General features: G+C 34.8%; 3 protein-coding genes across 4 annotated transcripts; 2 read left to right on the top strand and 1 right to left on the bottom strand.

Moving 5' to 3' along the window:
• Positions 1 to 311: 311 nt before the first annotated feature.
• Pkn (serine/threonine-protein kinase N) lies at positions 312 to 5,374 on the top strand. Its single transcript, XM_085198488.1, has 2 exons — positions 312 to 1,618; positions 3,193 to 5,374. The coding sequence occupies exons 1-2, from the start codon at positions 312 to 314 to the stop codon at positions 4,997 to 4,999; spliced, it is 3,114 nt and encodes a 1,037-aa protein (XP_085054614.1). The 3' UTR covers positions 5,000 to 5,374.
• On the bottom strand, positions 5,363 to 6,614 carry inc (BTB/POZ domain-containing protein inc). The gene is made up of 2 exons (XM_085198493.1): positions 6,371 to 6,614; positions 5,363 to 6,277 (listed from the first exon to the last, which is right to left on the bottom strand). The coding sequence occupies exons 1-2, from the start codon at positions 6,569 to 6,571 to the stop codon at positions 5,825 to 5,827; spliced, it is 654 nt and encodes a 217-aa protein (XP_085054619.1). The 5' UTR covers positions 6,572 to 6,614; the 3' UTR covers positions 5,363 to 5,824.
• A 98-nt stretch (positions 6,615 to 6,712) lies between these two features.
• On the top strand, positions 6,713 to 14,976 carry Sap130 (Sin3A-associated protein 130). 2 transcript variants are annotated; one of them, XM_085198491.1, is made up of 12 exons: positions 6,713 to 7,150; positions 7,445 to 7,778; positions 8,053 to 8,193; positions 8,618 to 8,812; positions 9,520 to 9,638; positions 10,075 to 10,240; positions 10,612 to 10,717; positions 11,331 to 11,585; positions 12,442 to 12,533; positions 13,311 to 13,501; positions 13,838 to 13,960; positions 14,296 to 14,976. In XM_085198491.1, the coding sequence occupies exons 1-12, from the start codon at positions 6,908 to 6,910 to the stop codon at positions 14,446 to 14,448; spliced, it is 2,118 nt and encodes a 705-aa protein (XP_085054617.1). In that variant the 5' UTR covers positions 6,713 to 6,907; the 3' UTR covers positions 14,449 to 14,976. The 2 variants fall into 2 exon arrangements, with proteins under 2 accessions (XP_085054617.1, XP_085054616.1); XM_085198490.1 differs by having other exon boundaries at positions 7,409 to 7,778.
• The last annotated feature ends 1,007 nt before the right edge of the window (positions 14,977 to 15,983 follow it).

Genomic DNA, 15,983 nt, shown 5'->3' with positions numbered 1-15,983 from the left:
TACACAATTACACATTAATATTTGTACTCTATGGTAACTTGGCATGGACTATGGTATTTGGTAGGGTTTCATCGTCTCGTTGGTCTTGGTTTCGTAGACCGACCAACTTGTTTATAAATTGTTTTGTAATTTAATTTAATAAATAAGTTTATATTGATTGTTTTATCATAATGATTTCTTATAGTGTTTTAAGACAAATTATATGTATAATTAGTTATAACTGCACTTTCGGTTTGTGATCAAAAAGCAATATTAGTGATATTTTCTCACATAATTATGGTTAACTGACGTTAGACTGTGCATCCTCAATTATGGCAGACCCAGGTTATTACCACAGTGATTATATTCGACACCCTGTCCTCTTCGAGCTGGGTGTCAAGTATGGAATTAAAACTGAATGTATTCCAGAAATAGCATTGCCGTCTAAGTTGGAAGAACTCAAGGATGTCATACGTAGAGAGATACGTAAAGAACTCAAAATAAAGGAAGGTGCCGAAAAATTACGCGAAGTATCTACCGATAGAAGATCGCTGGCTGATGTAGCAAATCTCGTAAAAAAAGCAAACTTGAAATTGAACGAGCTCAAGTCTGACTTGCAGGAATTAGAATCACAACTTCTTTTGTCACGCGGTCAGTCGACACCAACTTCACCAGAAGATTTGTCTTACGATGAAGAAATTATTTTGGCTTCTGAAGCGGCACAACAACAACGTCAGCTGGGCGAAGGTACAACTGATCGAAAGTTGGCTTCCCTAGAAAAACAGTTAAATATTGAATTAAAAGTAAAACAAGGCGCTGAAAATATGATTCAGAGCATAAGCAGCAGTAATCAGTCTCGAGACAAGAAACTTCTTGCTGAAGCTCATCAGATGCTAGCAGATTCAAAAGCCAAAATTGAATATTTAAAATTACGTATTTCAAAATTAAGTAAACAACAAAAAGGAGATAATGCGGGATCTAATGGAGATGGCCGAAATACAGACATGAGTGGTGTTGATCCTTTACTTGATGAAAGAATTGCAGAACTTAGAAATCGTCTTCGAATTGAGGCAGCTGTTGTAGAGGGTTCTAAGAATGCCATAAGACTTTTACAGAGTGATAAAAAAGTGACTGACAAAAAAGCATTACAAGAAGCCCAGACTAGCTTACTTGAGTCAACCCAAAAGCTAGACTTACTCCGCAAGTCATTAGATATGCGTCGCCAAGAACTTCCTGCCGAAAGCGCTGCATTTATCGAATTAGGCCATGAATTGAGAAGCACTGGATCAAGTCCTGGATATGTTAGTTTAACTGGGGCTAGTGGGCCAAGAAATTTATTTATTTCTCCTGCCCCAATGATAAGCCCTTGTGTTCAAGTTACTGGTACCTTAGAGGTTAGATTGATGGGTTGCCAAGATCTATTAGAAGATGTGCCTGGACGTACACGTAGGGATCCTCTTGCTAGCCCATCTGATTTAAAATCTTTTGTTAAAGGAGTTACTATACGTAATTCTATGAAATATACATATAGCATTAAAGAGGACACAAGCAATGAAATTATGGCTGTTATGAAATTGGACAATCATACTGTGGCCCAAACTAGTTGGAGACCTTGCTCTCAACAGGCTTGGGATCAAAGGTAAACTATTTGATTATATAAATTATTGGTTAGGGTAATTTTATCATAGCAATTATGCATGTGCACTTGTAGTGAAATCATAACAAATATGAGTTTAAATTATATAAGCACAGTAGCTCAGCATCTGACTGTAAACAATAGTTGTGTGTTTAAGTCCTAATCAGAATAAAATATTATTTTCAATTCCTTCTTCTGGTAAAAAGACAAAGCACTCGACACATACAATCTTAAAATATGGGTAACAAAGTGTTTCCCTATTTCTAAATTGCTACATGCAGGATAGAATGTGGAGCTCTTAAAAAAAATGGGAAATGGGTTTGATTCATGATTAATCCACTGAGGGAGTATACTATTAGTTCATCATCAGATAAGGTTTTTATCTTAATGTAATTTCCTAGAAATTTTAGTAGTCATTTTAGTACAATGTTTTTCCACAAGGGATACTGTCTTGTAATTTTTTCACATCACATATTTATTTATAATATTGTTTTAATTTTACATACCCTTTCCATTAATCTAACATACACTTTTCATATATGATTAATCATACATATTATCTTATCATTAGGCTGTGTTAACATATTTATTATATGACTAAGAATGTTGTTACTCTGAGTTCTATTAATTTTCTATGTATAGACATTCTTACATATTCACATAATAGGTACTTTGTACCTATAAAGAAATTTATAACAATATAGTTGTGGGTTCAAAATTGGAAACAACATTTGAACAACAAACATTTTTTTAAACAAACAACAAACTTAAAATTATTCAATGAAAATTGAATAAAACTAGATTGTATTATTCTACTTCATATATACTACATATGTAAAAGACATGTTAAGTTTAAAAAGTGGATTGATAAACTTAAGCTCAATATTAAATATGCAAAGTGTAATATAAATAAGCAATTAAAGTGTACACTTTCTGAATATTTTTACAATCAATAGATTATATTTGAAACTTAACTTAGCTTCCCCTTGTATCCCCCACGGGGTAGTTAAAGGGATCAGAGGGCCAGACACTACAGTCTCCTAATGCTACCTTTTTCACCTCATCCACTGTCACCAACCCCTTCTTAAACACTCTCTGGGCGGTCTTCATGCTTTTACGTAAAGAAGTTTCAGTATCGTTGATACTGTTTTTGCGAAGGTTAACAGAAGTCTCCCCCTAGATTATATTTACGATTTACTATTTATCAAAATAAAAAAACAGCTTCACACTATCCCGTACACAGTAGGGTCGTTGTAGGCCCGGATACCGCGGAAACCTAGTATTGAGACATTACGCTTCCCACTTTCCGCCGAATTCTGCAGACATTGCGTGTTAAGTGGTGGCAATTCAACGTGGTGGTGGTAATTCAACGGCGCGTTTTGCCTCTACACCAGAGCTAAAAAAATTAAAATATAAATTTAAAGAAATATTTCATTTCCTCGAGTGAAAATCGAACTTACAACCAGCGTAACATCGCGCGTCGGTTTTAAAAACACACTGTGTGCCCCTGCGCCATGATTGGTCTCAAACTAGGCTATTTATCAATTGCTTAATATTTTTTATTTTTATATTTTCAGATTCACTATAAAGCTGGATAAATCACGAGAACTTGAAATTGGCATCCATTGGAAAGACTGGCGTGGATTGTGTGCTGTAAAATTTCTGAAACTAGAAGAATTTATTGATGACATTCGACATGGCATGGCGCTTGAATTAGAACCTCAAGGACTTTTGTTTGCTGAAATAAAATTTTTAAACCCCATTATATCCAGAAAGCCAAAACTGCAACGGCAGCGCAAAATATTCAAACAACAAGGCAAAAATATTCCTCGACCATCATATGGAGAGATGCACATACCTGCTGTTGTTCTAGGCAGGCTTTTAAAACGTTCTTCGCCATCTATTCAAAATATTCAAAGTGCACATATTCAACCTCAACATCACTTTGAACCTGACAATAAGGATGTTGAGAATCCTCATGCTACACTTATTGGAATGGCAGGTGTGCGACCATTGGGACTACCGTCCGCTCCCCCACCACCAGTGCCAATAGTTCCACCTCAGAAACCGACTTTACCTATTCATCCACCCCCCAATGTTTCCACTCTTAGAATGGAAAAGGAACTTCAAGAAGCGTTTGCATTTCTGGAGGATTCTTACACTAGAGATAGTTATATTGCTAAAGAGCCTCACTCATCTTCATGCAACACTCCACTCGTCGAGTATCCACCCTCCCCATCACCCAAGCTAGTTCTTGAATTTCCCAGCAATGAAGATCAAATTGTGGAGATTACAAGTAACATGAGAATTTCTTCATCACGATCATCTTCAGTTATAGAAACACTTGGTAAAGAAACAGATTCTCGGCGGCAATCAGGTGAAATGTCAATGAACTGCTTCCGGCTGTTGAGTGTTTTAGGACGAGGTCATTTTGGCAAAGTAATCCTTGCTCAGTATAGACCCACTAATGAGTATTTTGCAATAAAAGCTTTAAAGAAAGGTGATATTATTGCTAGAGATGAAGTTGACTCACTCTTGTCAGAAAAACGAATATTTGAGGTAGCTAATGCCATAAGACATCCATTTTTGGTTAATTTATTTGCATGTTTCCAAACTGACCAACATGTGTGTTTTGTTATGGAATATGCAGCAGGAGGAGATCTTATGATGCATATACATGCAGATGTTTTTACAGAGCCAAGAGCAGTATTTTATGCAGCTTGTGTAGTGTTAGGTTTACAGTATTTACATGAAAATAACATAATTTATAGAGATTTAAAATTAGATAACTTGCTTCTTGATACCGAAGGATATGTTAAAATTGCTGATTTTGGTTTATGTAAAGAGGGAATGGGCTGGGGAGACCGCACTGGCACATTTTGTGGTACACCTGAATTTCTCGCCCCAGAAGTATTAACAGAAACTTCATATACTAGAGCAGTAGATTGGTGGGGTCTTGGAGTTTTAATTTTCGAAATGCTTGTTGGAGAGTCTCCATTTCCCGGTGAAGATGAAGGAGAAGTGTTTGATTCAATTGTCAATGATGAAGTTCGTTATCCCAGAACTTTATCTCTAGAATCGATTGCATTGATGCGTCGCTTATTACGAAAAAATCCTGAAAGACGTTTAGGTTCTTCAGAAAGAGATGCAGAGGATGTTAAAAAGCAAGCATTCTTCCGAAATGTAGACTGGGAACAATTATTACTCCGTAAAGTGAAACCACCATTTGTGCCAACAATAAATAATTTGGAAGATGTCAGTAACTTTGACAGTGAATTCACATCTGAAGCTGCAGTATTGACACCACCTAAGGAACCACGTCCACTTAGCAATGCAGATCACAAACTATTTTCTGATTTTACATACATGGCAGACTGGTGCTAGGCAAAAATAATTTGTTACTCTTATATAATTAAATTAGAATAATACATAATAATAATAAAAACCCCATTGCCTTATATGTGTGAATGAATAAATCTGTATTTTGATATATTAATCTAATGTATACATAAGAGTATCTAATGTAGGTACTCCATGTTAACTTGTATTTAATGCAGTTGAATACAATATTTTATAATAAATTGTATAATTTAATGACATAAGTTTTAAATAGCTCTTAGACTTTATTTTTTTAAAAAACATTGTGTTACAGATTTATATATTAATTATGAAATTAACATAGTAAATAACTATTAAGTGTGTCAAATAAATAATTGTTTCAGTCAATTCTTTATCAGTGAAATAAAGTTTTAAACAACAGGATTTTATTTTATTTATGTTAAAAAAGTAAAAACAATCCTAAGCTATAATTTCTCATTGTATAATTTAACCATTGCTACTATAAATGCAAATCAGCTACTTGTAATCAAAAATAAAATACTTATATATGTTTTAAACTGTAATGTTCACTATCACAAAAAGTACTTATTATCTCTTCAATTACTTTTATATATGATGAAATGAAAACTAGCATTTTTCTACCATAAACCTGAGTATTTATGAACATATTCCAGGCATATTAGAAAATATTAAAATATCGATTACCACCATTTTGGCCTAACAGGACTAATTTTAAAATGAGTGGATTTAAAGAATTACATTTAACTTGGAATTATAGAACAGAGTAACAAACTTCACACTACAAAATATGTATATACACATTTCACACAAAAGTCTCAAAAAACATCAGATATAAGGTTTGAGGTAACTTCACATCCTCGAGCCCTTTTGTTGTAATACTTTTGCACGATCTGTTGGCTCTATGTCATTACTGTTTAAGGAGCTGCCACATTCTCTACTAACAACACAAAGAAATTCTGCATGTTCTTCAGTACCATAGTTATATTGAGATCCAATATTTATTAACTGCTCAAACTTCCAGCCATCTGACATTGTGGATACCATTTGTGTCAGCTCTTCTTCATGAAATTGTAATACTCTATAAACATGTTTTTTGGAATCTTTGAGAGGCCTTCTTTCTCTTAAACATATTCTCTCTTTTACTAATCTTATAAGCTCTGTAATATTATAAAATTCAGCTTCTTCTAAAACTCCTTCCTCTGCTATATCATTATTTATTACAAGTTTACCATGTCGAAGGTAATTGAGCACTGGTGAGAAATACGTAGGATCTCTATCTATTAAATAAGCGCCTGTTTCGTCCTGTAAATGAATTTATATATTTTTATTACGTTAATCAAGATATTAATGATTTTAACAAAGATATCGAACGAATAACATAAATTCCTTACTCACCCTATCTGAAATTAAGTCACTGTCCTCTTGAACTAATCGATAAAGAAATGAGTTTGGGTCCCTACATAAAGTTGTCTTTGTAGTTAAGAAACAAGTTCCACCTACATTCAGTTTAACCCATTGCTTACTACTTCGTCTTTCATTGTTAAACTTTAGAATATTTTCATCAGAAAAATCATCATCACCTACGTAACCCGCCATGGTTATGGTATCATAGACAAAAACATTTGCTTTGTTTATTAATTTTTGAGCAGTATCTGTCACAGTATTTTTACCTCCTAAGACAAAGTTAACGCTCTCTCTGTAGTCTATAGGTTCAACGCTAATTTGTCTATTATAGAGTTATTTTTTATCTACCTTAGAATTGAAAGTTAAAAGGCTTTATTTGGGTCCGTCAATTTCAAAGAAAGTTCGAATTTTTATAAATTTCAGGGATTTGTATAAGGAAGAAAAAGTTATTTCTTTATTAATAAAAGTAAAAAGTGTTTTATGAAATAAAATGCAATCTCAGTAATATCTTTTCTCTGGAATATAAAAATGACTAACAATTTAGAAAATGATAGATCGGTCACAACTGGAAAAATGTATCCTATTGACTTGGCTCCTCAAAAAATTACTATAGTTAAAGGCATATCTAATAGCGAAGTGAAAATGGCTCATTTAATACCAGGACAAACTAAAACTACCAGCAACAGCCAAATTATAACTCATGGCGGGACGGGATCTATGGGCTTGATGCGTACAGCAGCACAAATAATCTCTTCAGGCGTCGCGTCTCAGGTTAACATCTTTTGTATATCCTATAAAGTTGTACATTTTGAAGTGTTTTACATTTCCTTACATATTATATTTTTTACTACATTTAAAAAATATTCATTCTCAGATATGTAAAAATTATAATTTAATGCCAAGCCTCAGTGTCATTAAAACTTGCAATACTTAGTATATTGTAAATATATGTACATTGTATCGTTTAAAAATACATAATAAAAATTTAAATCAAACATCTAGTTGCACACATTTTTTTTCCTTTTTTAGCCCCAAATGATTATAAGCGGATCACCAATTTTGCAGGGGACACAGATAGTGAGCCAGGGGTCTCAGCTACTAGGACAAAATTCACAAATAATATCACAATCGCAACTAATTTCAACCGGTCAGATTCTAAGTCCTGGTACTCAGATAATAAGTCAAGGTACTCAATTATCTGCTCAAGTAACTAATGCAAACAATGCTATAACAAATAATGTGCAAACTAGTATTACTACTGCTGGAAATAATGCACAATTACTCAATGTGGGTGGTTTAGTCAGCGGTTCGGGCAATTTAGTGGTCAGTTCTTCAGTTCGTACTTTGCCACCTAGTGTTAGAGTACTGCCACCTATGCCACAGCAAACCACTCGTCCAGGTGAGTAAATTATCTTCCTTTCTTAATTTCATTGTGTATATACATATGCAATACTATATAATAATGTTTGGGTAGTAAATAAGTGCAGCATTGAGTTTCACTGCTTACCATACAGTGTCTTAAACATATTGAATTATCCCTAGGTTTCCTATGCCTACAAAAAACAAAAGACAGAAAATGTTTGATTGTTATTTTCTCTTGTTATAGATATTTTTTTATTTTCACTTGTACTGCAACTGTATATTAATTAATTCTTATACTTTCTTGTTTACAGTATTATCTAACATGAATGTCACTAATACTGGAGGTGTGTTGGTGAGCAAGGGAGTCACTAGCCATGTTCCTCGTGGTCTAGCAGCAGGGGCGTCACTTGCTATAAGACCTGTTACTAATCCTCAACCAATATCTAATCAAGGTATCAACATACTTTTCTTTACAATAGATACCATTTAAATATTGTTAAAAATAATTATTTACTTTTTAATTTTATTTTATAACTGGCTCATATGTAAAATATAATTTAATAACATACATTTACTGTAAAAACTGAAAAATAAAAATGTTAATAATATATATATTTTTTACAATGTATGAAAACTGTTAAATTAAACTCATACTAAGACAGATCAATTATATACAATACTTTACCTACTTTATATTATGTTAATTTACACTATGAAGTGAATTAATTGAGACATCTTGTTATTAAAATGCCAAAAGAAAATACTGCTTAAAAAATTGTTACTTCCCTGCTGTGATTAAACTATGTTTTGACTATTCAAAAGTCCTTACAAAATTCTATTATTATAAATTAAATTTCATATGTATGTAAATTTAAGGTGGTGGCTGGTCGAACAGCACAAGGGGAGGTCGGGGGCGCGCTCTAGTGTATGGGTGCAGGGCTCGCTCGCCTGCACCGCGCGCGCCGTCCGTCCCCACGCCGCCCGCTCAGCCCCAGGCCTCTACATCTCCCGCCCCTCAAACGGCACCACATTCTACCATTGTTACATTGGCCTCTAGTACTGTTTTAAGCTGTATGTAATTTTTTGTCTATATAAATACTTATATCCTACAAGTAGGGTTGTGGGAACCTAGTGTTAAACTTCCTCACTTCTCTGTAAATATTTGAGATATTGTGCACTGAGTAATGAAACTCAAAGCCACATTTTGTCTTGTTAACTCAGAGAGTATATAAAATAATTCATTTCCCCCAATGGGAATTAATCCCATGTTTGATTTCTTTACAGTCCCATGGCTTATTAATATTAATGATGTTTTGAATAGAGTGCACAATGAAATTCTACAATTTCATTGTGCATTTCATATTGTAACTTGTACATGTATAAAAAATAGTCAAGTGCTTCAGTTTATCTAAAAAGTATTACAGTTATTTTTAATTTATTTTGTTAAGTCAATGTCAAAATCAGCTTTCTACTTGTATCCACCACTTTTTTTAAGAAGCTTCCTCTGCCTAATCTGCTATATGAGGATCTGGTTCAAGTATTTGGTTTTTTGAAAGGTATTTTATTAAAAAAAAAGTGTTAAAACACTTCATTTCCCACCTCCTCCAAATTCTTGAGGCATTACCTGTTGAGTGGTGGGATTTTTTTTTAAATTTCTATTTCTCGTATTAGGTTTCTTAGAAACCATCGCGTTTACAGACCAACGCATGTGCCCCTACGCCTCGACGGCCTCATCCAGACCTTTTTAAATATATATTTTTTTAATATTGTTATTTCAGCGAGTTGTGTAATATCGAGTACGGTACGCGGTGTGACGCCGCGCGCGCCCACGCCCACGCCTCCTGTGCTCACGTCGCGACCATTGCCGCTTCTTCAAAGGAATTATCAGCCGACGAAGGTGATCTTGAAATATTTGAATTAAAATTAAATGAAAAAACACAAAAATTCTAATATATAAAATACTACACAATTAAATATTTATTTATGAATTATAGAAATTTTGCCAAACTACAATAGTGAACACTACATTTAAATCAGTCAAGCCCTTTCTCAGATTAGCGTGCATAAAAACACAGACAATTCGACTAACAACAGCAACAGCAACAAACAATTTTTTAAAAAATATACATTATACGTTTTCGGTAGCCTGCTGTGTCCAGCATAAAGTTGAAAAAAATAAAGTGCTATTTATTAAGAAAACATATCATTTTTTTTACGTTTTTTACAGTCCAAAATTTTTATACGTTTTCTTAATAAGTATTTTTCTTTTCTAGGTGTGGAATAACACATTAGAAATGTACACAGAAAAAAATACAAAATCTTATTTTCTCTAGGTGGTAGGCGTGGCCAGCGTGGGCGTGAGGGGCGTGGGGAACAGCGCGCCTCCCCAGTTGTATTACGAGGTGCCGCGCGCGCACCACCCACAGGGCCTGCAGCACGCCCAGATACAACAGCTCCGTCCTATTACCACCTACGCCCACGTTCATACGCCTTCACAATGTATGTTTGTTTTTTTATTTATTTATTAAGTATTGTTTAACTACTAGACTATTTGTCGTAAATAAAACAGGTAGTTTAATTGTTTTCTTCATATCTTAGTTTATAATATAAAATTATGACATACTACGAGGGTCAGTGGCTCAAAATATTATTATACAGGCGACGGTTCTGGGTTTTTTGAATGATTTTCTTTTGCTCGCTCTGAAAACATAACAAAACGCGGCGTTGACCTCCGCCATATAACCGCAATGTGTCGCAAAATTAGGCTGTGGTTCTAGAACAAAATTTCTTAACACTAGGTTCCCTCCACCTGCCGTGGTATTTGCGTGAGACAACGTGAAATTAAGAAATATTCACTTTTGTTTCAACAGCAAATATAGTGACCACGCAAACTACAGATACACGCCAGCAGCCGACATCTGTGCAATCGCCTCTCGTGGCAAGACCTTCGATATTAAGGAAACGCGAGGTTGATGGGTAAGTTAATTATGCAAGTTTTTATATTAGACATTTATATAAATAACAGCGCAGGAGTACATGTGTACGATTGTAAACTTGACGGTTCTGGGTTGGATCCCCATTCGGGGGAAGGAAATATTTAATATTTTTACTTCTTTGTTCTAGTAACGAGGCAACATTTAAGCGTCGGTGGCGGAACTAACCTGATTAATTGCGTAAATTTAATATTACACATTTTTTGGCACCATACTGGTGCTTTGAATATACTACAAAATAAATGTAAGCCAGTTAATGGGTTTCATTGAAAATGTGTAGTAAATCAAAGATCTTATTAGGCTTATTGGGTTTTTTAACTTTACATTGTATCCCGAACATAATAACGTAGCCAGAGGAAATCTGAAAATCCAGTGCTAAGATACTCCCTCCCAGTTAAAATACTTCTGTACTCCACTTTCTGTTGAACGCTTGAGGCATTGGGTGTTTAGTGATTACTCAACGCCGCGCTTTGACTCTGGTAACATAGCCAGGAAATGAAAATATTAAATATTTCATTGCCCCAGCTGGGAATTCCATGTGCTTCAGCGCTACAAACGGCTCCTTTATCGTTATTACTATTATTATTTGTATCCAGATCGCCAACAAAACCCGCATCCGCACTCAACACGGTAACAACAATAGTGGGCGTGGGCAACATGAACACGTCTATAGGCCAGGTGTACACGGGCCACGCGGGCGCGGGCTGGGAGGACGTGCCGCGGGCAGAGCTGGCCCCCGGCTCCGGGTCCACGACCATCTCGGCCCCGTCATCCCCCGCGCCCGATTTGGACCCGGACCCGCCAGTGCCTGAACAGGATTTGTCGCCGAGGAAGAAGCCCAGGAAGCAAACGTAAGTGTTATATTATAGGTTTAGGTTTATATTGCTTTTTGGGAACGAGTTTTCGGCTTTTCAGCTCTTGTACTGATGGCAGCGTCATGAATTTAATTAGTAATATTTTATTTTATTTACGATTTATTAAAAGTGAAAGTAAACACTATCACTGTATAAGAATGGTTAAATATGTGGCTTTAAAAAAAGAACAAAAAAACGTAGATACAACGTGTTTTTGAGTAAAAAACAATTGTCATATGTTTTTATGTTTAAATTTTTTGATTAATCTCAGAAATAGATTTTACTTTTAGAAAACATTTTTCTATGTATAAATAACTAGTGGACCCGGACGCGGCTACGCCTGCTTGAACTATAAGAATATTTATTAAATATTATATAATATATTTCATTTTGGGTGACGTTTTCTTAAAACAACAAAGAAACTTTGCAAACCGGTGCTTAGCAACGACGATTGTTATTAACATGGCAGAATAAATTGCATGTCAAATTAGAAAGTATTTTAATATATTAGTATATATGTGTAATGTAATGTTATTTAGCCTATAGCACTTCTGAAGAATGCAGCTTTCATACAACACAAAAACATAGTAAATTGGACCAGTAGATCCAGAGATCTTAGCGTTTAAACAAACAAACAAACAAACAAACAAACAAACAAACTCTTCCGCTTTATTATATTAGTATAGATTAGAGTGTTGTCAATATAACACTTGTTGTTCCCTTTTTTAGAATTGATAGCAGAATTTATTATTTTTTTGGCTTTGTGTTGTTTATCTCGTTACGACAGCAAGGAATTATTTATTACCAAATTATACTTATTGTTATTTATTTCTATAAAAATGTTATGTTACAGATTAATTAATGAAATTAGGCAATATGAGTTCCCTGCAGAAGATGCGCCTCCGTCACCGCCTCCAGTAGTTGCCATTACGCCATTGCCTAAGCGTATGTATAATTTAGTTTCCTGTTGTGTCCCGCTTATAGCAGGGTAGGCAGGGGGACGCTAGTGTCCAGACACTCCTCCAAATTTATTATCTGAATGACCGGGCCGGTACTCGATCGGTCTGCTTAAAGTATAGGGAGCCAGTTTCACCGCTTTCAAACAAAGTCTCAGATAGTAATCTAGTAATTAATGCTTCCTCATAGACATAGGATGAAAATATTAAATAACTATTTTTTATATTTTTAAACTAGAAATAAATATGTAAAATTGAAATGGATGTGTCACGGAGGGATGAATTGTATCAACTATAATCAATGTATTGTTATTTGAGACCTGTGAAACCACAAATTGTAGCTTGTCTGGCAGATAAGTCTATCCGGGACTTTATCAGACGGTAGTAAAACTGACCCTAAATATGCTAAATCCGTTTTTCGTTATGTACTTTTTTAAACCATTCAATCTTAATTTAATTCCTTATAGTATATACAGAGTGCTTTTGTCAGCGCCACTTTAATTACTAATTTAATTATTATATAAATGAAAAAAAAAATCCTACGTCTAAACTGTTGAGGTGTCTTGATTAATTTGTTTAGGTATGGTTTTGAAATATTTTACCATCTATATGCTGTTCCCGTAAAAGGAGCGCTAACGCTTCCACTCTGTGTATATAAAAGGACATGTTCCCACTGACTGAGGTAAGACGCACGCCCAGCCGTAACCGCTGATGAAACGTGAAATTTGGACAGATGTTTATTTATTTTAATATACATATAATACAGGTCCATCGCTCTCGTCGTCGTACGTATGCGGCTGGCGCGGCACGGCGCGGCACTTCGCCCGGCCGGCGGACGTGCGGCGGCGCGAGGCGCCCCGCAGCCGCGACCTGGCCGCGCTTGCCGCGCAGCGCCATGTGCGTGCTGCCGCCGAGGGGTGGAAGGTGCACCATCTTACCGCCCAGATGGACGACCTGGTGAGTGTGTTGTGTTAGTTACGAGGGCTGCAGTAGGAGGGTGAAATATTTACATTACAATATTAATTAAGTCTTCCGCATGTGACACAGAGCGCTATATAACATGTTTGTAATTGAAATGAACTATTGAAGGAATAACGTATTCTCCACTAAGTATTGAGTTTGTTGTTCTAATCTAGTATACATACCTTATCTTTTATTATTTAATTTTATTGTTTAATTTGTCTATTTATTATTTTTTCTATATATGCATTTTTTGGGTAGGATGAACAAAATTTTCCTTACTGTAAATACACAGCAGAAATATTGAAATACAACTAATATGTTTTTTTTCAGGTATCATTAGAATTGGACGTGAGTGAACAATTAGAAGGGATACTGCGTGCTCTGGAAGCGACCTCTGCACGCGCTCACTTACCGATCCAGACGTTACAGCACACCTTATTAGAACTTATTAAGGTTAGTTTTTAATAATTACAAACTGTTTATTTATAACCCGCTAACTGCAAGAGGGAAGGCGGAGAGACTAGTGTTAAAACACTACGTACCCGAACACCGCCAAATTTCCAAAACAGTCCCTGTTGAGTGGCGGCAATCAATGCTTCGCCTTGTTTTGTTACCAGAGCGAGGAAATGAAAATCATTATATAAATTAAGCGAGAGTCGACAGTCACCACCCATAACCAAAATTTACACTCAAATTATTTAAGCTTTAAAAATTAGGTTAAAATTTTAAGATTTTTAAAACATTTTTATGCAGTTGTTGGTGTTGTAATAATTTCTTACCGTTTTCAGGGTAACATACAACGAAGTAAAATAGTATGCGAAGGCATCCAGGAAGCTCGCGAGGACATTCTCCGCGTGTTCAAACATAGAAACTTCGTCTCCGACATTCTCACGCGTCAGGCCGACAAGAGGTGCTTTAGGAAACATCGATCGCAATCATAGCAGAAGGCTAACAAAAACACAAATAAAGTTAAACATAAATAATATTAATTTATAAAAAAATACGCACATAACCAGGGTAGACGGAGGGAATTTTCGTTCCCCAGTTTACGGTAAATTTTCGAGGTACAAGGTTACCATAGTGAGGAAATAAAAATGTTAATTATTTCTTTCTTCCGAGTAGAAATCGAATCCACAACCGTCGGGCTTAGTTGCTTGTGCCCTTGAGAAACAATGGCCTCAATGATACAGAAATATCTGAGGTTTTTAATTTATTTTTCATATATTTCGTCGATATATCAATATCGATTATTAATAAATCCAAATAAACCAATCATCACTAATGAGTAAGAGCCATGAAATTTATAGGTAATTATTTTTGTAAATAATGTATAGAAATGTATGTATCGTTTAATGAAAATATATAATGGATATCTACCTTTTCTATATTCGAAGATTGCCTTGAATTATATGCAATTTGTGTTGTGATGTTATAATACTTATTTGGTATGAATATAATATTAATAAATATTTGCGTTTATTTTTTTTTCCTCAATTCTAGAAATGCAATGCAATAGTAACATTAATTTGTATCATTATACTGTATCTTACACATAGTAGGGTGGGTAGAGTTAACCTGGGAAGCTAGTTTTAAGACACTATTTTAGCATTAAGAAACTTCCGTCCCGCATTGTCCTTCGATTTTTTGAGAAATCCGCCAATCAAGCAGAACCTCGACGCAGCGCTTTTCCTCGTTACCAGAGCGGGAATCGAACCCATAACCCTTTCGTTTACATTCCTAAGCTTGGGCTACTGTGCCACGATAGCCTGAAATTTTAATAACTTTGTTCTTATTATATTAAGTTGCGTATTTCTTTTTTTTTAAATCTGCTGTAGCCGTAAAAATCCCGCATACAGCAGGGTAGGCAGAGGGAATCCAGAGTTAAGACACTCCGTTCGTATTCATTTTACATTTAGGTATTCAACTATTATTGCAACATGCATCTGGATCTACTGGTCCGATTTACTATGTTTTTGTTTTGTATAATATTTAAAAATGACAAACGTCTATAACATATGTCTTAAAGTCATATTATATAATAAATGGCCAGTACTTATATTACACTACTACATTTTTTGTAGCTTAAACACGTATAGGAATAATACCTACTTGGTATTACATGGTTGGGTTACCTTACGGGTTACTTATCCCATGACATCTTGGTGGTTTATTTTGTTCAATTATGTATGTGTATATTTAAAAATTTATGATAAATTAAATATCAATTTAAAAAATTTACTTTCCTACACTTAATACAAATAGGCGGCAAAATTATAAAATATGACGGATATGAGAAGTTTTAAAATAGGAGTCAATTAATCGAATAATCAATTTTATAACCCAAAAAGTTTGATTTTTTAAATCAATTTAATACTTCGATATTTCACCCTTGAATATTGTCTTCGTCAGGCTTCAAGAGTTATTTTAAAAGTTTAAATTATTTTAAAACAATTTTTTGTATAGTTTTTGGTTGGAT

This window comes from Heliconius melpomene, chromosome 15 (assembly GCF_056956725.1).
Source record: "Heliconius melpomene rosina isolate 202511_hmr_F chromosome 15, ASM5695672v1, whole genome shotgun sequence".
In the NCBI taxonomy this organism is placed as follows: Eukaryota; Metazoa; Arthropoda; class Insecta; order Lepidoptera; family Nymphalidae; genus Heliconius; species Heliconius melpomene.
The sequence above is the reverse complement of the archived record's forward strand: the minus strand, read 5'-3'. Positions and strand labels throughout refer to the sequence as shown.

Coding starts and splice junctions, on each gene's coding strand:
- Pkn (XM_085198488.1), top strand. CDS start 312: ATGGCAGACCCAGGTTATTACCACAGTGATTATATTCGACACCCTGTC. Junction 1,619..3,192: donor CAACAGGCTTGGGATCAAAG/GTAAACTATTTG, acceptor TTATATTTTCAG/ATTCACTATAAAGCTGGATA.
- inc (XM_085198493.1), bottom strand. CDS start 6,571: ATGGCGGGTTACGTAGGTGATGATGATTTTTCTGATGAAAATATTCTA. Junction 6,278..6,370: donor GTGACTTAATTTCAGATAGG/GTGAGTAAGGAA, acceptor ATTCATTTACAG/GACGAAACAGGCGCTTATTT.
- Sap130 (XM_085198490.1), top strand. CDS start 6,908: ATGACTAACAATTTAGAAAATGATAGATCGGTCACAACTGGAAAAATG. Junction 7,151..7,408: donor CTTCAGGCGTCGCGTCTCAG/GTTAACATCTTT, acceptor TTCCTTTTTTAG/CCCCAAATGATTATAAGCGG. Junction 8,813..9,519: donor CTCTAGTACTGTTTTAAGCT/GTATGTAATTTT, acceptor TTGTTATTTCAG/CGAGTTGTGTAATATCGAGT.